Below are 25,467 nucleotides of genomic sequence, written 5' to 3'. Positions count from 1 at the left end.
TAAGCTGTACTGGGCGGAAGCAAAACGGGAATGATACAACAACAGACCAATGGATGAAGAGAGGACGCTGAAAGCCCCTTTAAGTATATCATGCATATTATTTTAGCAAAATAAAAATTTCTTGGTCAACACCTGACCTAAATATGTCGGTGCTGAGGGGATACTCTTACCTTGATGCCCAAAGCGGGTGCTTGATGGGAAAATGTCACTGGTACATGCACCAGAGATTCCCTACCCTCAATGCTTGGATGAGTTGGACTCGTCCTCAGCACAGTCTGGGCTGTGCCAAGGAAGAGTCCAGCTTGTCCTCTGCACTACGGGGATTCGAAAAAAAGGTGGCTGGCTACTACTCAGGTCACCAACTCCCCTTCTTTACGATTTAGAATCTTTTTACTCAATTCACATCTCTGCCGTGCCCATCTTACCATATGGATTACTGGGCCTTCTAAGTTGATATCCATTTTTGGTGAACACACACATAGTATCCAACTGCTTCGAAGAGTTCTGTGTATTTGCCTATATGCTGTAGACCCAACTATAATTTGAGCCCACATCTCTTTCCACATCATTCTGCTTGGCGTTCCACCCTAAGACACGGGCACCTCTCAGGTCACTCACAAGTGACACCTAAACATTTCTCAATGGGATCACACATAATACAACACTGTCAGCCATGCCCCCCACCCACCGGTATTTCGTGCTACCTGTCAGAATGTGTCCTTTGGTGCCCCACATAGACCTATGAAGATCTATATAAATACTACAACACAATATTCGTCGAATTACATCTATGCCTATTCAATTATAGCGGCCTCAACACCATGCCCAATTTCCAACCCACACAGTACTGACCGAAAACACACTGGGCATGTCGGGCAAAAAGTGCGAATGAGTGTCCCGCAGAGTTGGCCCATTCTTAGAAACGTATTCAATAGCTCCTTCTATTCAAACTCGCCTTCCTGGTATTTAGAGGCCAAACTTCCCTGTCAACGCATAAGCATCATGTGCGCAATACAGAGGAAAAGCCGCCACACATCACTGTGGGTAATTCCTCATAGCAAGCTTCCACACAGCAACCACAAGGAATTGCACTTCTATTTTTAAACCATATTCACTTGTCAGGAATGTGTAGTATTTCACCGAGGCTGGCTCACGCAGCTCCTAAACAACGCTGTTTGACTTGGCAACAAGAAACTCAAATTGTTGAGATAAAGGCTGAACGAAGACAATTAAAAATAGACCGTCAAACCTTATAAAGATAAAAGAGTCCCAAAACATACTAAACAGGAAAGAATTATGCAAACGCAGTAAACAACTGCATTAGCAGCCAGACACAGCCAGATTATGCCTAAAAATAAAGCAAGAAAATGAAATGTGCCGGAAAACTAAAGAAAGGGCAATGCTTAGCAAGAGTAAGCTGCAATACTCAAAATGGTGAGCGATTCTCCGGCATACTGTAGTGGACCAGCAGTGGTAGACAAACGTTCACACCAACAAGGAAAGAAGTATTAATTGAGAAAGACCAAATGCAAACAGGAGTGCACAAGAGAACCTGGGACTACAGCCAGGCGACCAATTTAAGAAATGGGCTGGAGTTTGCCGCTGACCTCAGTATCCATTCCAGATTTCCATACTAATAAAGAAACACATGCAGAAGCAAAACTATAATAATAATGTGAAATATACTGACACCAGTAAATAATGATGATGCGAAAGATACTGACAACAGTCAATAAACCCCATGTAACATCAGCATACTGGAGACAAGGAGCAACAAAAAGATTGAGGTCGTGAAAATCCAAGATGATCAAAGACCCAGCCTCAGATATACAGAACGGAAACGGATTCAAATGACTTATTCTCAGGGATGCGTTAATTTCAGGTACAATATGGATCAACTGCATTCAGTTTCTAACAGGGGTTGCCTCTTTATTAGGTTCAGGGAAATTTCGTGTGCATTGGTGTGTGGACACATGAGCAGACTATGAAGCTTACCGCAGACCTTATCATGCTGAGCAAGGGCTTTAGAGACACAATGAGCCATTTAGATCTTTGCACTCCCATCAAAGTTTGTGCAAGTTACGCTCTACTGTTCTCTGTGGGGTTTTCTATTCTTGATAATGTGCAGAACACATCGCCCCTTCACGCATCACACACACACACATAGGTGCAAAGTGTGTAGGGGCTTCGTTCACTCTTTTCTATCCCACCTAACTTTTTCCAGTCTAACTGTCCCTTTTGGAGTGCGGCTGAGGTCTGGGGCAAGGAACATTTTCTTTCGCTCAATCGTCAAATGTGAATACTCGAAGGACAAACTTGCATCATCATGCCAGAATGTCGGTACCAATGTCGCGACTCAAATAAAAGGGCAATTATATACCTCAGGGTTATCCAATGTTAAGTTAAGAAGACTGCATCCAGGGCGGGTCTTGAGGGTATCCACATTAAATAACCATACAATTAATCTTAATGGAAACCATGTACATACTGGCATTTTTTTTGTATTTTACATAAACATGGGAAAGTGGCTTGCAAGTTCAAAAAAGGGAGCCAAGTTGTCCAAACCATTGTGCAACTACTACAGGAACACTGAAAACAGACACCACATTGAAATATTAGAAAATTTACTAATTGTTATAAAAAAAATCAGCTTGTCATTTTCTGAAAATCTCCAACAAATAACAATTTTCGGTTTAAAAAAAAGCCAATTTTAGCCACCAGAGTTTAGCATGATTTTTATTATGCCAACCATTACTAGCAAGTCTGTGTAACAGACATGCTTGCAATGGTTAGCATAATAAAATCGCAGCCAAAGGAACCGTGATTCCCTACTATGTATTGAAAAAGTGCGAGCACAAGAATGTATGCAGAGAAATGTTAGTGGTTCTTCAGAGCTCAGCTGACGAGCAGAGACCAGTCCGAGGCTGGATGAAGGTAGGAGGAAACGAGCATATCCACCTGTGCAAGCCACGGCCTTGCCTCCTTTGCTCAATAACCAAAGCAAACAAGCGGCCTATTAGCCCTCACCCAATGAGGGCAGAAGACAGACACACAGAGGACTTTTCCTGCGTCAAAGGCTACCTTATTCATCACTCTACAATAAGGGAAAACTATTCACCCTGGTCTTCCTCGGCACTGTGCATGTTAAATAGGAATCCAGCTATAGGCACACTCGATCCACACATGCATAGCAATGCGTAGGCTCAAGGACTGACACGTCAGTGAGAGATATCTTGCATTTAAAAAACTACGCCAAAATAATCATGGCTACATAGCTTACCCTTGTTTCCCAAGAGAATGGAGCAGAGTGTTCATCTTGCCAGGTAATGTCCTGCAAGAAAAGAGAACTGTTGTAAAACCAAACATGGAATAATTAGAAACAACTAAGTGAAGTGAATTAGCTGGTAAAACAAGAAATGGAAGCCACGTTTGCCACTGTAAATTATTTCTAAGTTTATTAAATGCTTGCGCACATACAACCTGCGAGTTGCACTTTACATGTACCAGACAAGAGTTCTATAAAACATATCGCTTATGAAAGGTATCCTCAAAAGAAGGCTTTGTCTATAATCATCTGACATCATGAAATATGCCAGTAATCAGGAATAGCTAGATAATGTTGCACAGACGTTCAAAACATTGGTAGAGGCATACCAAAGTATCAAAAATCAGCTGCTTGATCCATACACACATTTTTAGGTGGCGCATGCGCTGCTCTATGGGAGGTTTCTTGTGAGCATTCTAAACTTCTCCGTGTGGGTCTGACTCCTCCCACACATTAGATTGGCCTTTGCGTGTGTCTTTCAATAATCAAAGCACGCAAATGGCCAAAAGCAGGTGCATGTCCCACCTCCTCTCCAAAGGTTCACTCCCACGGCGTTTTGCTCTCGGGAGCAAGCAGCGGCGAGCAGGGTAGCAGCTGCATTCCTCGTCGTGGATCAGGTTACTAATTAAACACAGCGCGGTCGCTTTCACTTTACCGGCTGGGCTTGTTTCTATTTTTTTTAATGTGTACTGCTTTTTAGGTCTCGCCTGGCGAAAAGCAGCACATGCGCTCTCATCAGAGAGACCTTTTGGAATCGATTCTCCCCAACGCTTGCATGCACGTGCCTGCATGGACAAAGATGGCTGCTCTCGCCATCTGTCCGATGCAGACAGCATGCGCGTGCCCCTACGGACTGTGGACAGTCCGACACCATCTTGTGCTAAGCTTGCCATGGTCATGGCAACTCTTCCCATATGATGTCCACACGCGCGCGCATGGCGGCATTCACGCGCACGGAGGGACAAAGATGGGGTCGGGCTGTCCACACCTTCAGCGAAGCAGCTTCTGACCTGGTATGTTTCCAGAATGCCGCCATCTCAAGGACTTCTTACTTTTAATCAGAGACACTTTTATTTTTGCATCAGGTCACTAGTTGGACTGTCCATTCTCACACATCGGAGTGCATTCGCATGACTCTGCCTCCCAGAAAGCACCGCGTCACACGTTTAAAACCCCAGGCCCTCTTCTCAACATTATCTTCAGGCTGTTAGGACAGGCAGGGTAAATTAAATTCGAAAAAAGATACAAATCAACGGATGCCACGGAAAATGCCTTTGTGTTCACATAAGAGCTAACCTTGCCCGTTTCCACCCAGTGCATCATTTCTTCCTTTCCAGCTTGGCATGCGTCAGATGTCACATTGAGGAACATGTGTAGAGAAGCCTGTTTTGTATCTCTTTCCCTTGTGCAAAGTTCCACACTTGCGACTTGATGAAACAGATGGTGGCACAGCCCACACTGATGCCTATCATGGAAATTGTCTATCGGTGCGGAACTGTTTCCACAAACCTCCGTTTGCACAGCATTTCTGTGATGTTTTCACGGGTTCACCTCAGTTTACCCATGTCATCTGAAGTGGGGCAGCGCAGAAGCGCCTATTACAATTTTTATCAATTAGCGATCATTTTCTGAAGTTGTTCCTCATTGTAAATGTGGCAGAAACAAGTCTTCTACTTTTCAAACCATATCGTAATTTAGAAACACCTGTAATCCAGCATTGGTGCACAGTGAAAATGTGTAGTTTAATTGCAGTCAGCGAGGGTTGTGACTCGTCAGTCAGACTGGTGCACAAACAGGCACATGGAACCTGTAGCCCCGCCCCAGCCTGGAAACCTGCAGCACGCTTTCCTCTTCGGAAAAAGCACTAACCCACTTGACCTCCACCAGCAACAGAAACAACACCGCAGGGGTCTCAAGTAACAGCACAAAGCGAGCGAGTAACACACTCAGAGTTGTCATGTTTTCTGATACCCTGCATAAGCTGTCTGGCTGCTTACCTTAGTGTGGGGAGACTGCTCCCACTGTGGAGAGAAGATTGGGGGAGGGGGTCAGTGTGATGGTGAGCTGAGGCCCGCCTGTGCTGTGTATTTAAGCCCCAGTGCAGGTTGTGAGACACCCACTGACTGCCACTGTCCATCAAACTAACAACCCACACAGGACTTTCCCAGCAAAGGGTGGCTCTAGGTTTCCTCAATGAACTTTTCCAGAGAGAAAAGCGTCTGGTTAGACAAGTTCTAACTTGGCTGTAACTTTTTAAAACTTGATTTGTGGAAATAGTGTCTTGATTCGCTGTGCAGCTATGCAGCCTAAGGAGGCTTCCTGCCACAGCTCACTTTAATCTGTGTAGGACTTGAGTGTCATTGTATTGAATTGTATAGTGCTGAGTGTAACCAGCTCTCGGTCTCCAATGCGGCCATGGAACACGACCACTTGTTCGAGATGTTTAAATAAAGTTTCTGTAGACAGACGACTGCATATGGGATGAATCCAGTGCATGTGTGTTCCTGCTCATGTCTCCACATCTGCTTTTCCCCTTCCTTCCTCCCACCAGCTCCTACGTTATCCTCGCCCCCAAAACCTGCTCTCCTGTATTTTTAATTGGTGCTTTGCGCTAAAAAATGTTGGATTATAATAGTGTCCACTAAGCATTGAGGACTGAGCATACATTGCAGATGGGCACCCAGGCTCCACAAAGGTTTCTTTAAAATCCACACATACTATAAGAAACCCATCCTTCTGACCTTTACCCATTGGAAAATAGTCCCCACTGACGACTGAAACCATCTGGAAATCCCCATTTATTCTATTTTGAATGAAAAATGAGTCTGTTGTATAACACTTTCCCAAAAACGTTAGCTATATTGTCCACCAATGAACAATGGCGAAAAGCTGCTCTCAATTCTCCCCAACGCTTGCATGCACGCGCCTTCGTGGACAAAGATGGCTGCTCTCGCCATCTGTCCAATGCAGACAGCATGCGTGTGCCCCTACGGACTGTGGACACCATCTTGTGCTAAGCTTGCCATTGTCATGGCAACTCATCGCATACGATGTCCACACATGCGCGTATGGCGGCTTTCACGCGCACGGAGGGACAAAGATGGCTTTGGCCTGTCCACATTCCTTCAGCGAAGCAGCTTCCTTTCCGGCGGCACTCTGAGTGCCATCAGATTGGAATCGTTCGTGCATCTAGAATGGAAATAGCGTAGTTCCACTTTATTATCCATTGATGCTTCATCCTTCTATGAACACTCGCTTCAGTGACTACCCCGAACCTTTCCTGAGATTTCAGAGACTGCCACCAGCCTGCGAGTCATAACCCTTATATTACCCCTCTCCACCTTTAAAATATAATGGAGTACATTTGAACTTCCCACCGTTTAGTCTAAGTGCCTTGTCTCCGTCATATTGTCTTTGTAGTATTTGATTTAGCATTGCTAGATCCGACTGTGGCAGGTACAATAGTTAAAATAACGAATGGGCTATAGTGACATACCGTTCTTTATGAATATGGTGCGTCGTTGAAGGTATCCCCCTTTAAAACTAGCTCTGACAGAGCCAATAGGTTATGCCTGCTTATAATCCCCCCACACGCTGACATGTCTCACAAAGACAGCAACACATACGTTCATCGGTGCACACAGACAGCAACACACATCCATCTATACAGACACCAAAACGGATGCAGGAAAATGTGAAAATAGCAAGGTTTTGAAATGTGCAGGGACGGATGAGAGTGGGTGAGGAAAAAACAATAACGGATGTGGAAATGGGTTTTTAATGTAAAGGGGTGGATGGGGAGGGAAGGGTGGAATGTGGAACTTTGTTTATGTTCCAAAGTTGCCTGGACAGCGAGTGCTCCACTTAAACAGTTACTCTGTGGTTGGTTGGGGAGGATTGCGTTGCTTTAAGGCTTAAGGTTTATTCATGTCATACGTGTCTTCATCATTACAGATTTCTCTCAAAACGAGCTGGGAATAAGGACTACACACTGTTGCGTTCTCTCTTTCCCTTTTGTCCCTTCTCCCTTCCATGGAGGCTTCTTGAAGTTACGTTATATGGAAAAAACATAGCATTTGCTAGCATTTGTATGGGACCGTATGGCTTTCGGTGAAGCCATCACTTAAAGAAACTATATTTTACAAACCTGCTTGCAGGTCATTGTCCATGTAGCCTAGAAGCGTCAAAAGTTTTTGCTTTGCTTATGTGTGACATTTCCCTCTTTACAATGTGCTTATGTGTCACAATTATGTGTAAAACAGATTTGCAGACATTTCACTGCAGGGCAAATACTTAAAGTCTCGACGCCATTGTTTGCCCCAGTAGGATTGTCGTTTTTGTCTTTTTTTTTTTTATTTTATTTAAGCCATGTTTTACGTTCTAGTGATTGATGTGCGTGCCTTGTTCTATTTTCATTCGTGCTGTTGGCCTGACCTGTGCAGCGCTTCAGCAAGAGATTGTGTTATTTCCATGCTTTGTCCAACATTACCATTCACACTGATGCAGGCTAAACACAAAATGGTTTCAAAATTAGCCAAATGTATGCATTAAGGTGTAAGGATGGCAGGCCAATGTGGACTCGGCGCGACTATGTAGCATTTTTTTAAACATCTACATAAATACCAAAATATTGCAGTAACTCCCCCTGCTGAAGATCTTTAATGTAAGCTTGATACTCACTCTCTACTACTCACTCTCTGCTACTCTCTACTACGCTCTACTATCTACTATTCTCTCTACTCCTCACTCTCTCTACTCCTCACTCTCTCTACTCCTCACTCTCTACTACTATAATACAAACTGTGAAAAACTGGGGATTTGTGGCACTGCTGCTTGTCTTCCTTGTTTTACCTGTCCACTGTTGGTAGTAGCAGACCTGCAATATTCGTGCAGCGCTCCACTTCTACATACAAAAGAATAGAATACAGATAAAATCATTCTGGCCTAGTATTTACAACATGGATAGTGAATGCAAACTTACTACACTCTTACTCTTCTTCTCATTCATTCTTCTCCTTAATTTCTTATCTGTCTTTTAGTCATCCCTTAATTCTTCATTCTTTTCCCCCCGTTCTGCATTCCCATTCTCCCTATACATCTTTTCTTCTCTCTTTCATTCCTCTCCAACTTTTGTTGATATCAACCTCTTTATTTGCTCACTCAACATTCTTGCTCTTTTCATCCCCACCTTTTTCCTTCTCTTCCTCGCTGGTCCTGTCCCTTCCTTATCTAAGTTTCCTACTCCTTTTCCAAGAGACTATCCTAATGCGTGCTACAGATGCCACTATTAAAGACTTTGGATGGATATATACGGGTGAGTGAGTGGATGTGTGTGTAGACCTAAGAATCAGTGAGCGGGTATGTAGTTATTGCTGTTGGAGTGTCTATGCTTTTGAGAATGGCAGTCTGTAATTTAGAGTGGGCGTATCTAAAGTTATATTAGGGTGTGAGAAGATGCATTAAATTATCACATAGATGATGTCATCAGTGATGTCATTTAAGATGTCATCAGTGATATCACTGACCATGTCATGAGTGACGCAATATGTGACGTTATCAGCAGTGCATTGCAGGGGCGCGAGGCATAGTTAGCTGAACTAACTATAACGGAGGAATTTCACTGGTTTTGTACGAGTGCAATGTCCAACTAACTATAACTTTCCCTAAAACCTATGTTTTTTTCAGTGAATTTCAAAGGCTTTTAAAATGCTAGTTTCCAACTATGCCTACAGAGGTAGGACATGTGATGAAAGAAGAAAACGCACAGAAAGGAAAAAAAGAAATGCAGAAAGAAGCAACAGAAGTCCAAAAAGAAAAAGAAAAGGAGCAGGAAGAAGCAAGACATTTGCGGAAAGAACCAACAGATGAGCAGAAAGACGCCTTGTTACAAAATCATCCTGTGCTCACAACTTTTTCAGACGGGTACTGGTGGTAACTGACTGACTAACCAGGCCTAGAGCCAGTGGTATGCTAAAAGACACTTATAATACAGTGAAAACACCTATATACACTAGGGAACACTATGCGTTGGGGTACCCCTGTGATTAGCCTGACCTCCTCTGTAAGCCCCTAGTACATAATAGGGCAGGGGGATTAAAACTACCTCTTAAAACGCGCTACGGGGCGCGTTTGCACACTGGTGAAGGGGGGGCTGAGGTGACATGTGTGCAAACACGCCCTGTGGCGCGTTTTAAATTGGAAGATTAAGTCCCGTTGAATCCGGAGGGTCCCTGGGGTCCAACTAGCCCACCAGGTACCTCCAGTAAGCGCCACAGAGCTGCGTTGCAGCGGGGTGTAAAAAGGGGCATGGCCTGGACCACTTCTCTGCAATGGAGCGCAGTGGCGCTTACTGGAAGCACCTGGTGGGCTAGTTGTCCCCCAGGGGCCCTCAGAATTGAAGGGGAATTAATTCCCCAACTTAAAACGCGCCACAGGGCGTGTTTGCACACGTCAGCTCAGGCCCTGCCCCCTCCCTTCCCCACTGTGCAATCGCGCCCCATGGCACATTTTAAGTTGGGGCCTGGCCACATCCTTGGGGACCCAATTCCCCCACAGTCCCGCCGGCTCCCCGCCGCAAGGCTCCCACCCTGTCATAGCAAACTGCAGTGTCCCGGGGGACACTGCTGGAGCCGGCCCTGGGGGGTGGCGGTCCCCAGGGCCATCAATGGCTCCAGGAGGGGGCCGCGTGGCCCCCCACCCCTCATCTACACAGCCCCGGGGGGTGGTGGTCCCCGGGGCTCGGGGTGTGTGCCCCCCCAATTAATAAATAAAAGCCCCGGGTGGTGGTCCGCGGGGCTTGGGGGGCCCCCACAGCTGTAATAAGCCCCGAGGGTGGCGGTCCCCGGGGCTGCCGAGTGCCGTGCCCCCCGGCAAATATTCATGCATTCTTGCATGCCCCCGGGACCTGACCCACCCGCGGGTTTCCCGCGCTTCGTTTTTTAAAAACAGACAGACAGGCAGACAGACAGACAGACAGACAGACACAGATAGGGTGTTTCTACCCTGCCCCCTTTTCCTGTTTTGTGCATTGTTTTTTCTATTTTCAAGTGACTCGGTTCTACCGAGGCACAAGATGGCTGCCAACAGTTCCTGGTTTGGAGAGTTGACAGCTAATTAGCATGAAGCTCGTGATCGGGAGGGTGCACGGATCCTCCGCGGCCATAGATATCACTATCTTTATTTCTTGATTTCTCAAAAACTACTGAACGTATTTACACCATTTTTTAAAAGGTCGCTTTCTGAGCCAAGCAGTAAATCTTTGCCAAATTTGGTGTAATTCCGTTCAGCAGCTTTTGCTATAACCGTGTCTAAACTTTCCTATGGGAAATTGATTTTTTGAACTCTATTTGTTTGATTTTCTCAGGAACTACTTTATAAAAAAAAAAAAAGGTCTCTTTCTGAGCCAAGTGCTACATTTTTGCAAAATTTGGTGCAATTCCGTTCAGCAGTTCGAGCTGTAGCCTGTTCCAAAATTGCCTATGGGAAATAACCTGGAGAAAACGCGTTTTGGGACCCCACTTTTTTCACCCCGAAACTTTCAGGATAGGAGCTGACTGGAGCAACCCACCAGTTTTGAAAATTCGTCATCCGGCGCCAAAGTTATTGGGAAAGAATGTTACGCTTTTCCTATGGTAACTAGGTCCTAACTATACCGTATCCTCATGTAACACAACTGGTGCAATGTAAGGCGCTCTGATACCCGATTCGGGTCAAGTCCGCGCTATATAAAACTCTGTAAAATAAATAAAAAAATAAGCATAGAGGTAGACATCATAAGTGAAAGGCATCTGCTTGAATTAAAGGATCAATCTACCCATGAGTGCTCTGTAACCTTTCTTGGAGAATATATATGTATATCTATTTATAGATCTATATCTCCTACTGGTGGTCGCCAGTAGGTAGTTATTGGGAAAAGAATGTTACGATTTTCCTATGGTAACTAGGTCCTAACTATAACTATCTACTGGCGACCGATATATATATATATATATCCATACCACCCAGGTTCTGGATGATATGGATCTCAATCAGGGGGCAGCAGCATGTACTGATTTTAGAGTCAAATCTACCTTTGTACCTCCACTCCCCCATGATAACATTGATACTTTTCATTATTGTATTGTTAAATCTTTAATAGACCTTAGATTTAGCAAAAAACACTCACGCAATTTTTCTAACAACCTATCGCATACCCAGAGACAGGCACTTAAGACACTAGCTAGTGATACCAGTCTCGTCATACGCCCTGCTGACAAGGGGGGCAATGTGGTTATCTTAGACAAGGATTACTATAATCAGTGAAGCCTTACGCCAACTCCAAGACACCAATTTTTACATAACCATATCTGGGGATATCTATAATCAGAGCATCACAGATATCTGGGACAAACTTACCACTTGGAAGGATAAGGGTCTCTTGGTATGGGAGGAATTTTGCTACCTCAAGAGGGACTATCCTAAGCTTCCCATACTATATCTGCTACCCAAATTACATAAGAACAATACCAAACCTCCCAGTCGCCCCATTGTCTCCTCGATAGGGAGTGTGTGAACATATCTCCAAGTATGTTGATCATTTTCTTAGAGAATTTGTCATACTACTTCCCAGTTACTTGAGAGACACCAAAGACTTTCTTTGCAAAATTGAGGATTTGATTTGGGAGCCCACCTATCTGTTCATTGTGTTGGATGTCCAATCCCTATACACTATAATTAATCACCAACAAGGGTTGGAAGCTTGTGAGCATTTTCTCAAGCAAAAACCTATCAGGTATCGGGAACACAGTCGCATGTTAATTGAAATGATTGATTACTGTCTGAACAACAATATTTTTTCTTTCAATGGCGCCCTCTATAGGCAAGTGAACGGTACTGCTATGGGTTCTTGCTTTGCTCCCAGTTTCGCCAATCTTTTCATGGGTTACTGGGAGCAAGAAATAGCAGCCAGCAGCACCCTGAAAAGTGATCTGCGCAAAGTTGTCATGTGGCGTCGCTACATTGATGATTTGTTCATTGTATGGGACGGTTCTACTGGTGATGCTGAGGAATTCATCAAGAAACTTAATACTAACAGTTACAACATCGTTTTGACTGGTAGTATTGATGCCACCAAAGTTGACTTTCTTGACGTAGGACTAGAAATCAAGCAGAACAAAATATGCACCACACTTTTTCGGAAAGCCACAGCAGGGAATAGCATCCTACATGCCCTCAGCAGCCACCCTGATGTGCTCAAATGAAGCATACCATACGGGGAGCTGTTGAGGGCGAAAAGTAATTGCAACAGCTCTGAGGCCTATACAGTCGAGATGGAAAACATCATCAGTAGATTTCAAACCAGAGGTTACCCCAACTGGGTCCTGAAAAAAGCTAAGGAACGTGCTGAAGGTATCAGTAGAGCTGATACCCTTGTTGATAAAATGGACAGTGAGATGGAAACTAACCAGACTGACGGTTCGCATGATCCTCACATACAACTCTGATGCGCACAAGATCAAACGCATCTTTGCCAAACACTGGGACATTTTGAAATCTGATGGGGTGGTAGGCACCCAGATCACTGAAAGGCCCAACCTTACCTACAGGAGGGACAGGAACATACGGGACATGGTAGTCAGAAATGACATCACTGACTATACCACTAACACTGGCCATGGCCTCGTGGGATTTTTCCCATGTGGTCATTGCAAAGCTTGCAGACACAGCAAATGTAAGGACAAACTAGAATATGGAGGGGTATCCAGGAAAATTACCCAATTCCTGACATGCAGTACTTGTTTTGTGATCTACGCCATTGAGTGTACTTGCAAACTCTGGTATATAGGGAGAACCACTTGTCCAGCTAAAAAGAGGGTATTAGAGCATCAGAGAGCGATAACCCACAATGACCAAAAATATCCTGTTGCGCGTCATTTTTATGAAAAACATTGTTCTAACATTTCAGACATGAGTTATCTCAATCTTGAACACATTCCCAGACATCCCAGAGGTGGAGACAGGACTCTCACCCTTAGACAACGGGAGTCTAGGTACATTATTGATTTTCAAACCAGACGCCCGGGTGGGTTGAACATGGATGAAGAAATGTCAATCCACCTCAAATAGTGATCCTAGTCTGCTTGTGGTTACTCTTTACTGCATTCTGTGACATGTTGATTCATTTTTCAATTTTCATTTTTCTGTTTCCTGCTGCTGCTCTTGCTTTGCTCCATGAGATTACAGTATAATTTTTTTACTCCTGTATATAATTCTTGAGCATTGATGTTATGTGTTGATACTGACCTTTATATATTTGTATGTATTCCTTGCAGGAGAGAAGGAAGGAGCCCTTCACTTGTAGTCACCGGCACGGGCATCCTACCCTTTTGCTCCATATCGTTACTCTTCACTCAGATCTTCACTTCATCATCTTCACCTGCAGTTCCATGTTAAAGCATACGAGCACGTTCCCTGGTCACACTTGTGGTTTAAGATAAGTCAGCTTGGCCCATGTCGTTTTCTAATTTGTCTCTAATTTCTAGTTACCTACTGCATCAGTTCTATTTTAGAATTACTCTGATTGCCACTATATGACCCGGCTTTGATACGAGTATACGGGCGGGTAGTAGGGGCACTTGCCCATAGATAGAGACACCGGGGTTGTTTGGGCGTGCATGATTCATTTATGGCACTCATATTTGTATGGCTTAGTTGCCTCTTTTTATCCAAGCACTTGCCTATCTTTCTTCAGCCCCAACCCCTTCTTGACTATACGCATAGCCTGGTGGGTCCCTAATATTTTGCATTTGTTATAACTTTGCCTTGAGTCGTTCTCTGAAATTTTTTTTTCCTGCATATGTACCATTATCATTGACTACATTTCAAATTTACCTGGCCGATGTTATATGTGATTACAATTTATTGTTTTACATGCCGTTGGTAGTACCTTATCGGTACACTCTGCTGTGACACACTGGTGGCTTTTTGCTGTTATTTGCTGCATTTACGCATTCTTATGCTCTGTATCCACTATGGTTTTGTTTTTTACTCTTGGCAATTTCCCCGTTCCAAGATGACCGCCATAGTCACTGCCATGTAGTCCTTTGTTGAGTATTACAACCTGTTTGAATACTTCTCTGAATGCTTTATTTATGGCTGCCTGTACATGCTCGTTTCACACGTGAACAAGGTTCTGTACCGAAACGCGTTGTGTGAATTAAACACTCGGACTATACCACCTCGCTGGCTGTCTGTGTCTCACTGAGAGTGCACGTTCTACTTACTTTCTTATTTGGATATGGTCTTTACCGGCGTGCTCCGCCGGTGTGTGCACCACCTCTCTAGTGTCTCAGCGATTCCGGAAGGAGCAATTTTTCTTCGTGGATGGATGGATAGATATAGATATATATATATATATATATATATATATACACCACCACACCCGCCTCTTTGCCAAAAAACGGGTCCGGCACATGCTTTTGGACGGATCAGGTAGGTTTAATTGCCACCAAACAGAGAAATTCAAGCTTAAAACACCTGGCAGACGCGTTTCGGCGAATGCCTTCTTCATTGCCAGCATTGTGTTTTAAAAATTTGTTGCAATGTGCAGGAACTTTACATACTGCTCGTGGTGTTCCTATTGGTACTCAAGTGTCCAATCACAGCCCTTGTTCTTCAATCACTGTGAGCAGTAAACGCCAAGGATGCTGGTAAATGAAGTCCTGCAGTCTGTAAGGGTCCCCAAAGATAGTAGTGCATGTCAGCAATCCCACACCGCGGACTTTTTGGTACTAGAACTCCACTCGAAGAATGAAGGGGACCGCACACTGATAAGGTACTCTTATATTTTAATTTATTGTTCCGAGATAGACGCCAGGACGCGTTTCTGCATTAGCGCCTTTTTGGACTGTGTTTACAGGGTGCAGTTCATTAGGTGCAATTATATCCGGTTCACTGTTTACACTTCCGGTTCATTAGTAATGTGTAAATGTAAATGTGCAGATATTTATATAGCGCAAATCACCAACCGGTCTCTAAGCGCTTGCTTAGGGAACCCGTCCTGGTATTCCCTTGTGAGATTACCCAGCAGGGCATCCACAAGGTGAAAGCCAGGCATCCCGCCGCGAGGGGCCATTGTGGAGATTAAGCAAGCTATTGCCCAGAGTCGCAGAGTGTGAACCCACGAATCAAGTATGCACTGGAGCGAGAATTATCGAGTCCATGGACAATTTATGGACTCAAGACCCAGCCGAGCCGGGAATTGAACCCTGGTCCCAGGCTGACCTCTGCTTCCAGGTCTGCCTACTCTAACCAGTGAGCCACACTTCTCCAATCAACATGAACGAAAGACTTTCACAAAATAACAAATTATTATAAATGAAAAAAAAGCGTTAATCTCGCACGGTGACATGATTATGCCAACATTGTAATGCATTTCAAAATTAACATTGAAAATGACGAATTTCAAGGCAGCGTAATAATACCAAGCAGTCAACGAAAATCGAACTTCTAATGTAGTGCTAATAAAATAAAATTGATTACTAGGCACCAAGTCTTGATCAAGCCCTATATGGGCGAATGAAATCCATTCGATAATGATTATATTCTTGATGCCACTTTTAAGCAAAATAGAGAACGATGGACCATGTCTGCATGTATCGTAACTCAATCAAGCCCTGTATGGGCAATCTCCGATACACAAACTTAATAAATAATAAATTCAAATAGAAAAAAGACAAGCACATAAATCTTCAGCATTCCACAAATCTTAGTCCAATAAACATATAAGAAGAACTCAGTAACTGTAATCTACCCTAAGTGACATGCCAATTCTTCCTTAGTGTTTAGGCCATTGGGAGCCGTGGTTTGAAGATCAATTATAAAACGAGATTCCAGTCTTCTTAATTTCAGTTCACGATTACCTATCCGATGACTGATTGGAACATGGTCTAGACAAAAGAATGTTAGTAAATTTCTATCACTATTATGGTGTTTAGCAAAGTGTCCGGCCACAGGATAGGTAGGATCTTGTTTTTCGATGGCTCGGGCATGTTCCAAAATACGTCTTTTGGTAGGGTGGATCTTGTTACCGATATATTGCTTGTTGCAAGGACATGTTAAACAATATACGCAAAAGGGAGTATTGCACGTTAGAAATTTATTGATACTCCTTGGTTTTCCCATACCTGGAACGCTGTATTTAAGTACCTTTTTGCTATTTCTACATGCCTTGCATTTGAGACAAGGGAAGAAACCAGTCAAATTGCTAATGCGTTGGACAAACGGTGTTGGTTCGTAATGGCTTTTAACCCGTTAATCCTTTAAGGATTTACTCCTTCTAAAGGTTAGTTGTGGATAAGCCGGTAGAGAATCGCCAATTACTCCGTCTGATTTAAGGATATGCCAATTCCGACGGAGAATCTCTCTCAAAGGGCCAGTCTCATTAGAGAAGGTAGTAATAAATCTACAAGTATCTTGTTCTGTCTCATTACCAATTTTTCGGGTTACTAATAGAGATTGCCTCGGTATTCGGTTGACTTTAGTTAAGGTTTTTATTAACAAATCGGGGCTGTAGCCTCGCAATTTAAATCTTTCAATAGCAGCTGAAGCCTCACACTGAAAGTCAACATCCCGAGAGCAATTTCTTTTAAGACGTAATAGTTCCCCATAGGGGATACTATTCTTTAGGGATTTTTGATGGCTACTGTGTGCTTCCAGTACTGAATTTCCTGCAGTTTCCTTTCTAAAAAGAGTAGTACAAATTTTCCCATCCTGCACAAAAACTTTAAGATCTAGCAAAGGAACTTGCGAAGTACTGAATTGTCCACTAAAGTGAAGGTTCAAAGTATTGTCATTCAATGCTGAAATATACTTCTCTGCCTCAATTTTAGAACCCTTCCATAAGATGAACAGATCATATATATATCTGTACCATAAAATGATACATTGAGTCCAGTGATTATATGGTTCGGCCCAGGCGACCTGCTTCTCCCACCAGCCTACGAATAAATTCGCATAACTGGGGGTGAAGCAGGTGCCCATAGCCGTTCCTTGAATTTGTCGATAGTGTTGTTTATTGAATAAAAAAATGTTGTTATTTAGACATAACAAAATAAATTCAATAAGCATAGCATTGTGTTCAGTAAATTGCAGAGATCTGCCTTTAAGAAAATACTGAACTGCATGGACACCCTTCTCATGTTTGATACAAGTATAAAGACTTGTGATGTCAAGGACGATCATGAGCATGTCAGATTCCCATGGTATATCCATTATGTTGTTGATAAAATGTGTGGTATCTTTGATATACAAAGATAATGTCTGTACAAATTCTGACAAGAAAAAATTAATATACTGAGACATGTGTTCTGTGAGACACCCCGTGGAAGACACAATAGGGAGGCCCGGTGGTCTTACTGGATTTTTATGTACTTTAGAAAAATGGTTAAAAATTGGCCGTGACAGGATGAGGACAAGTTAAGTACTTAAATTCAATATAATTCAGCATATGACGATCAAACCATTTTTGAATAAGTACATGATTCTGATCAATATTTGCAATATACTCAGATTTAGAAATTGGAAGGTAACATGTCTTATCCGAAAGTTGTCTTAACGCCTCATCTTCATAAAACTTCCGAGTCATCAACACCACGTTCCCTCCTTTGTCAGAAGGTTTACAAATTAAATCAGGATCACTCATTAGTTCTGAGAGGGCAGTCCGCAGTCTTCTGGTGAGATTATTCTGTAAATTCTTAGATGTTGTAAGTCTCAATTTCATAAGGTCTTTTCTCATTGATTCTTCAAAGATATCTATAGTGTCATAAGAGGACGTTGGTACGAAAGTTGATTGTTGTTTGAAATTCGTTTTCGGGGCACGCTGTTCTATGCCAAAGCTTTGAAAACAGGAAACATCCTGAGTCACATTAAGTACATAATGATCTTTCTGGCTAGATAAAATTTGTAGCGTGCTTAAATCTTCGCCTGTAAGAGCCGTTGATGATGCAGAGGTTGTGCTTGGTAGATTGCACTGGTCACCAGTGTCATGTTGTATGCTCTTGAGCTTAAAGAATTTTTTCAATTTTAGCTTCCTGGTGAAAAGATATAGGTCAATGCGGGTTTGTGTGTACTCACATCTTTTAGATGGACAAAAGGTCAATCCTTTCTTTAGTACTGATTGTTGATCCTCCGTTAATTTACTTGAGGTTAAATTAATGATGGTTAAGTCTTCATTGACTCCTACCTCTTGAACCCCCTCTTGCTGCGAGTTTGCCCCGCCACTCCTTGGCCTAGATCTTGATTGTGCGCGGCCACCCAGTCTCGGTTTCCGGACGCGTTTTGTCTTCTTGTCATCTGGGATCTGCCGCGTCCCCCTCGTTGTCGCCAATTCCGCATCAAATGGAATTCTTCTAAAAAACGACTCTGTACAGAGGAGGGCACTATAGTATCGCCAGCGTCGTCACCTGACTGTTCCGCGTCAGTGCTCACATTGGATTCTGAAGTATCCCGTACTTCAACATTCTGAGGGGCTGCATTTTTAAATGCTCTCCGTGGGCCATCAAATTTTCGTGCAAAAGAAAGTATTCTGCCCTGGGCATAGTCTCTGGCATCTCTATTGAATTTAGTATGTTTCCTCGTCTTGATTTTTTCCTGGTAACTGATTAGACGTTCCTTCATAGCTTGCCTCAATTCTTCTTTAGTTTTGGTATCTGGATTGGCAGCTATAATGATTTCTAACTCTTCAATCTCTTTTAGACATTTGTCACGGTCGCTCCACGCAAATTTAATCTATATTCTCAGCATGCCTACAGAGGACTCTGTCGTATGTTCTGCTCATTCCTCCAAGAGCGCTGGGTCAGGATTCTCATACGACGGGATTGTGTATATTCGTAAGTGTAGGAGAGTAGGGTCTGCTATCCTATGGTCACCCCAAATTTTTGCTTTTTGCTTCACTGGTTTTTGACATATTGAGGCTGTGGGCCTGCCAATCAGACCCCCAGCCTGCTGTTCTCTCTACTAAATTAAAACTATGCACCCTAGGTGCATAACCAATTGGAAGTGGATCACCCTGTCAGCCCCTGTACCAGTGTACACTAGGTACCCAGGGCATTGGTGTACCCAAGGCCTGCCAGGGGCTGAAGCATGTATTATGCCACCCCAGGCTTGGCCTAACAATTTGACACAACTGGCTGATCACTCAGCTGGGGTAAGTTGGTGTAATCACCTCTTACTTAGGTGTAGTATACCTATACCTAACCTTAAATGGGACACATGGTAACCTATAAGTCACTCCTATGGCAGGCCTTAACAATCCTGAAGGCAGAGTGCTTGGTTCCATGTGAGATGGTGCTCTGGCATGAGCTGAGCCTGTCTGCAGTGGTCGGAACAACTTCCTTCTACTGTTTCCAGATATCGTCATACCATATACTCTTAAGTGCATTATGAACCTCGCGGTTAAATGCTAACTTTGGTTTGGCATTATCAAAACATGTCGAGTAAGGTGTCATACGAATTGGAATACTAACCCCTCGCCAATTCTGGCGACGGGGTTAGCATTCCACCCTTCTAGAGGGACACGACATGTACAGTACCTGAAACCCGGGTAAAATCAGACATAGCCTCAGCTCCACAAAATGGATGCTGCCACCACAGACACAAGTCTGCCCTCCTGCTGCTGGGAGTCCTTCCAGCTTGGGAGGTGTGGACAAAGGGTTTCCTGCCAGGGGAGGTGCGTGCACCACCCCAGACAGGATTTTGTGTATTGGTCAGGTAGGGCTTGAAAGAAACCAGACATGCCTGTGGCTCACAAGGAGCCTCGGTGCATATGCCAGTTCAAACCGGTCCTGGGGCACACCAGTCCCGGGCCTGGGGCGAGCTGGACAAAGGATTGGGGGTGTAACCACCCCCCTTCCTGGTCCCACCCATAGGGAGGGACCTAGCAGGTAGTCCGGCCCCTAGAATCCGCTTAAAGGTAGGAGCTGTGTCCTAAGACTTCAGACATCCTGGAATCAACTTAACACTAAGAAGAAGACGGGAACTTCGACGCTCTGCTGCACAGAGGACTGAAGCCAATCTCCCCTGTGGTCAGGGAGTGACCACCTTGCTAACGCAAGCACCATCCAGCGAATCAACGTCTGCTTTGCCGCCGCCTCCCGCCGGAGCCCGAGCCCAGAGACTGACAAGACCTGGACCTCCAGACCTCTCACCGCCCGATCCACAGTCCCTGAAAAGAGGAGACCCGTGGAGGCACCGAGACACGTGGAGCCAGCCATCTTGGAACGACTACGACAAGCTGACAAGTGCAACAACCGAGGCTCCCTCCAAGTTGTGCTTTGGGATCTGAGAAGCCCAACACCCGAGCAGCATCTGCACCAAAGGTGAGCCCTCCAGCATCTCCACGATCTGCGTGGGGCCCTTCTGCATTTTGCCACTCGACGCGCCTAACCGGTTGCTGGCCCGCTGGCTAGTAGCCATCTTGGCGACGAACTTCAAGAAATACACCGCTGGTCTGGTTGCTCCAGACAGGCCCTTGCTCCCCTCCAAAGGAGCAGTCCTTCTGACCTTGCTGGTCAGAACCATCAGCTTATTTAATCTCCTACAACAATTGCTTTGGCCAAGGCTTGTTTGCTTCGATCAAGTCGCCGACACCGCCGACAGCGAGAGCCTGCGTGGGACAGCTCGTGAACCGACTCCTGGACGTCGTCGACCTCCAGGGACCACGTGGCTGCAGAGACAAGCTACACCTTTCTTCCTGTTTGCACCCGACATCGCCTGGTACCCACCTGGTGCCACGCTGGTCACTGGCTAGTGACTGTGAACACTGTCCCCTCTGCTTACAGGTCTTCAACATCTCCGATCCACTCTTGGATCCACTGCATCTCTCCCGGACCGACCGCCTGCAGCATCTTTGTCTTCAGGCTCCACGGAACAGATAGAAGAAACCCGACGCACTTCGAGGCCTATGCACCCGCTTCCTGTGGGTGAGGTAAAGCTGGCACACCTGTGCCCAAGTGTAGTATTACATCTCTAGTGCCTGTGTTCCAAATCTTGAGTTCCTAGTCCATCCGGAAGATCCTCTTTGCAGTAACTTTGTACTTTTTACGCACCCATTGAAACCGATGGGAGCACGCGTGTGACTATTTGCTCTGCACACGCCACCCGTGGACCTCCTGGTCACTAACTGACGTTAGCTCCTTGTAGGCCCAGCGATTCTAGAGGCCCTAGGCCTTTTCCCTTTTCTGTTCGTGGTACTTATACCACTATTTTAGTATATGGTTCGAGTGGCCACCAGGGCCTATCCATATAAAGTGCAACTTCTGTGTATTCTACTGTAATCTTGTTTGACGATTTGTGCTCCTGTGCTCATAAAGAGACTAGGGGTTACTTTGAGAAATAAATACATATATATTTTGAATATATATCTGTGTGGTGTCCTTTCATTGGTATAAAAGTGGGTTGCATTTGGTAAAACAGCTGGCTTAACACGCTTCACGAGTTTAGCCTCAAAGACTGCTTAGCCTACGCTACCACTAGGGCAGCTAGTCCGAAAAGGTTGACTTACAACCACACCATAAGGGTTGCTTGGCATGGTACAAGGTGATCACTTTAACTAGTGAGCATCATATACCAGGCCAACTTCTCACAGTAAGCCTCGCGGAATCCGTTTCACGTCGATATAATTCTGAAGGGAAGTAGCTTCCCACCATTTGCGTGTTTCGCGTTCCAAGAGTCTTTCGAGTTTCGCAAATTGGCTGCCAAGAGAGCTAGGTGTGCTGGTTTCACGTTCGCGCTCAATATGCTGTGAGGGAAAGCATTTGAAGACTTGTGCTGCCTCAGCCTCACGTGATTCGTCTGAGAACATTGTGACTTATAAATTGCTCCAAACTGCACTATTCAAATAGACGCCTTGTTTTAGCGCTCTGCTGCCGTTGTCTAATTCAAACACTGGACCGCTCATATAGTTGCAAAATACCGGCTGGTAATCAACTCACCCAACCAGGTCCGCACTGATGTGACAGCGATGCTCGTTGCGGGAAAATGACGCTCAAAGGTCCACCAAGAAGCCGCCGTGAGCACTCAGGAGCGGGTGCAGGTCCCAACCGTGGCGGTGGCTCCACGTCAATATTCAGCTCTAGAACTCCACTCGAAGAATGAAGGGGACCGCACACTGACAAGATTTATATATATATATATATATATATATATATATATATATATATATGAAGCAGTCTCGTCTCACCAAGTTTTCAAACAAACAAACGAGAGTGGACCCAAGATAAATGCTCGTTTTCTATTTTATTTCTTTAGAATATCGCCATGACGCGTTTCAACAGCTCCCTGCCTTGATCACATGACAGCGTTACTTCGTGTGCTTAGTCTATTTAAAGTGACGGCATCCAATCATATAATTCATAGACATCGAAAACATCAAACATTAAATAATTTGCATGATGTTTCCAAAAGCCTGAACAATAATGGCATAAATGCTTAAAAAGTCATGAAGCTAACATTCATAGAGTATAAATATATAAATACAAATAAAACTCAGTTAGCAGCACATTATTGTAAAATACATGTATATACAAAAACATAATCAGAATTTAATAATTTGCATAAATGCTTGGTTCCTGAATTATGTGTTGTAAGAAATTACCGGTTCTGTTACAAATGTTTAATAATTTTCAGAAATAATTTGCTTAAATGCAAAAGAGGACCGGTGTAACCTAATGTCCATTGTATTGAATGGACCTGATTTTCAAGTGCCTAAAAGGTGAGAAAATTAATAAATTATGAAAAATCTCCCATATCGCAAACAGCTATATTTTACCCATCTTTTTCCCTTGTTTTAAAGTGCCCGTGCTATGATTAATAAAATGTTATCATGTTGCCTTTGCCTCATTTGTTTCTGATTAATTTCATTTCAAAATTAAATTTTTAGAGGCAGTGAGGGGTATTTGTAGTATAAGTGTTAAGTCTAGGGTCCAAAGGAGCTTATGGTTATGTTTTAGAGTAATTGATTCCCACTATTGTACTTTAAAATTAATATAAATATGTATATAAATATTAAATACATAAAATGTTAATAAATACAATCCAATTACTAAAATCTACTCCATAAAATTACCTAAACGTTACAGTATAAAAGCAGCATAAAAAGAAGAAAATACACAGAGGATAAAAGATCGCAGATCTCAGCATTTGTTTGATTAAAACAATTGAGTTACAGTGGGTATATTTGTTACAGATTATACTAATGGAGTCGTTTTTAGTCAAGATAAGTATACAAATCCTCACTAGTATTTAGGCCACCTGGCTGCTTTGTGTCCATCTCTAAAATATATTTTGTTTCAAGGCGCCTTAGTTTATGTTCACGATCCCCTCCTCTTCTTAGGGTAGGGATAGCATCAATGACAAAATATTTCAGAAATTGCAGATTACTGTCATGATGCAATTTGAAGTGCCTAGCTACCGGGTAACTCGGGTCATTGTTGACGATGGCCCTTGTATGTTGTAAAATGCGTTTGTGGACAGATAACTTGGTGCTGCCTATATATGATAGATTGCAACTACATTGTAGAACATAGATGGCAAATTCTGTCCGACATGTCAGGTGTTGTTTTATATCACAAGCTTTATTGCTGAACGCAGTGTGATATGAGGTTTTGTTTATACCATATTGACATGCTTTGCAGCTAGAACATTTAAAGAAACCATTTCTAGCCACCAACCACCCTATTTGCTGTTGTTCTTCAGGGTTTTTTCGAACTAGAGCATTGGCCATTGAGAAGGATTTTCTGTAAGTTATAGCCGGATGCTTAGGTAGCATTGCTCCAATTACTGGGTCATCCTGAACTATAGGCCAATTTCGTCTAATAATGGCTCGCAACTGTTGTTCCTGCCTGGAGTAAGTTAGTATCAATCTAGTTGGTTCCTTACCCACCTCCCCTTTATTTGTGCTGACTATCTGTGATTTGCTGTTGACTTGTAATAAATCTTGCCTGGTGCGTTTCCTAGATTTGACTATAGCATTATCAATAGATGCACTATTGTATCCTCTTTCTAGGAATCGCTCTTTACTTTCCAGTTGTTTCTCTTTTAAATCATAGTCCTCACTGCAGACCCTACGAATACGTAGCATCTCTCCGTATGGGATACTCTGTATTAAGTGTGGAGGGTGCGCACTAGATGCGTGCAACATAGTGTTCCCTGCCGTGTCCTTACGGTATAGAGATGTAGTCATATTGTCATTTACTATGTTGATTTGTACATCCAAAAAGGTTATGTTGGTATTGCTAACATTGGAGGTAAATTGCAAATTCACATCGTTATTATTTAAAGATGCCACAAATTCGTGTGCCTCATTCTCTGATCCACTCCATATGACAAACAAATCATCTATGAATCTGAGCCAGCAGACGACATTGTTCATAAACACATGTTCATGTTTCCTCATGAGGACCAGCTCTTCCCACCAACCCATGAACAAACAGGCGTAGCTGGGGGAAAAGCTGGCCCCCATGGCTACACCCTGTATTTGTTTAAACATTTGATTTTTAAACATGAATGAGTTATTTTCCAAACAAAATGCCAGCATGTCCATCAACATTGTGTTGTGTCGTGCAAATTTGAGTGGTCTGTTGGCTAAAAAATATTGCACAGCTTTAAGACCATCTACGTTTTTTATGCACGTGTATAGGGAGGAAACATCAAGAGCTATTAAGTACCATCCCTTTTGCCATTTTATATCAGCAACTTTTCTAATGAAGTCACTGGTGTCTTGTACAAATGATTTTAAACTTTTAACGTGGTCCTGTAAGAAGTAATCAATATACCGAGACACATTTTCCAATAGTCCATCGCAGGCCGATATTATGGGCCTGCCTGGTGGTTTGTTGATGTTCTTATGTATTTTTGGAATAAAATACAATGATGGCGTTATGGGATACTCTTTCTTCAAATACTTATACTCCTCCATGTTCAATAGACCCATGCTCTTCCATGCCAGTAATTTGGAAAAGAGGAGATTCTGCACAGATTTGTATTTGGTTGGAGTGCTCCTTCGGTAACAATTAGTGTCATTTAACTGAGAATATGCTTCCTCCAAATATTGCTTTAATGGCCATAACACAATGTTCCCTCCTTTGTCCGAATTCCTAATAACTACC

General features: G+C 43.5%; 1 protein-coding gene across 2 annotated transcripts in view; it reads right to left on the bottom strand.

The window, feature by feature from the left end:
* The window catches only part of C6H1orf198 (chromosome 6 C1orf198 homolog), a 123,332-nt gene that overhangs the window by 44,492 nt on the left and 53,373 nt on the right, over nt 1-25,467 (bottom strand). For both annotated transcript variants that reach the window (XM_085612051.1, XM_085612053.1), the window contains exon 2: nt 3,281-3,331. In XM_085612051.1, the coding sequence (XP_085468177.1) occupies nt 3,281-3,331 (51 nt within the window). The remainder of the gene's footprint in view (nt 1-3,280; nt 3,332-25,467) is intronic.

This window comes from Triturus cristatus, chromosome 6, assembly GCF_964204655.1.
Source record: "Triturus cristatus chromosome 6, aTriCri1.1, whole genome shotgun sequence".
In the NCBI taxonomy this organism is placed as follows: domain Eukaryota; kingdom Metazoa; phylum Chordata; class Amphibia; order Caudata; family Salamandridae; genus Triturus; species Triturus cristatus.
This window is presented reverse-complemented; position numbering and strand designations above follow the sequence as displayed.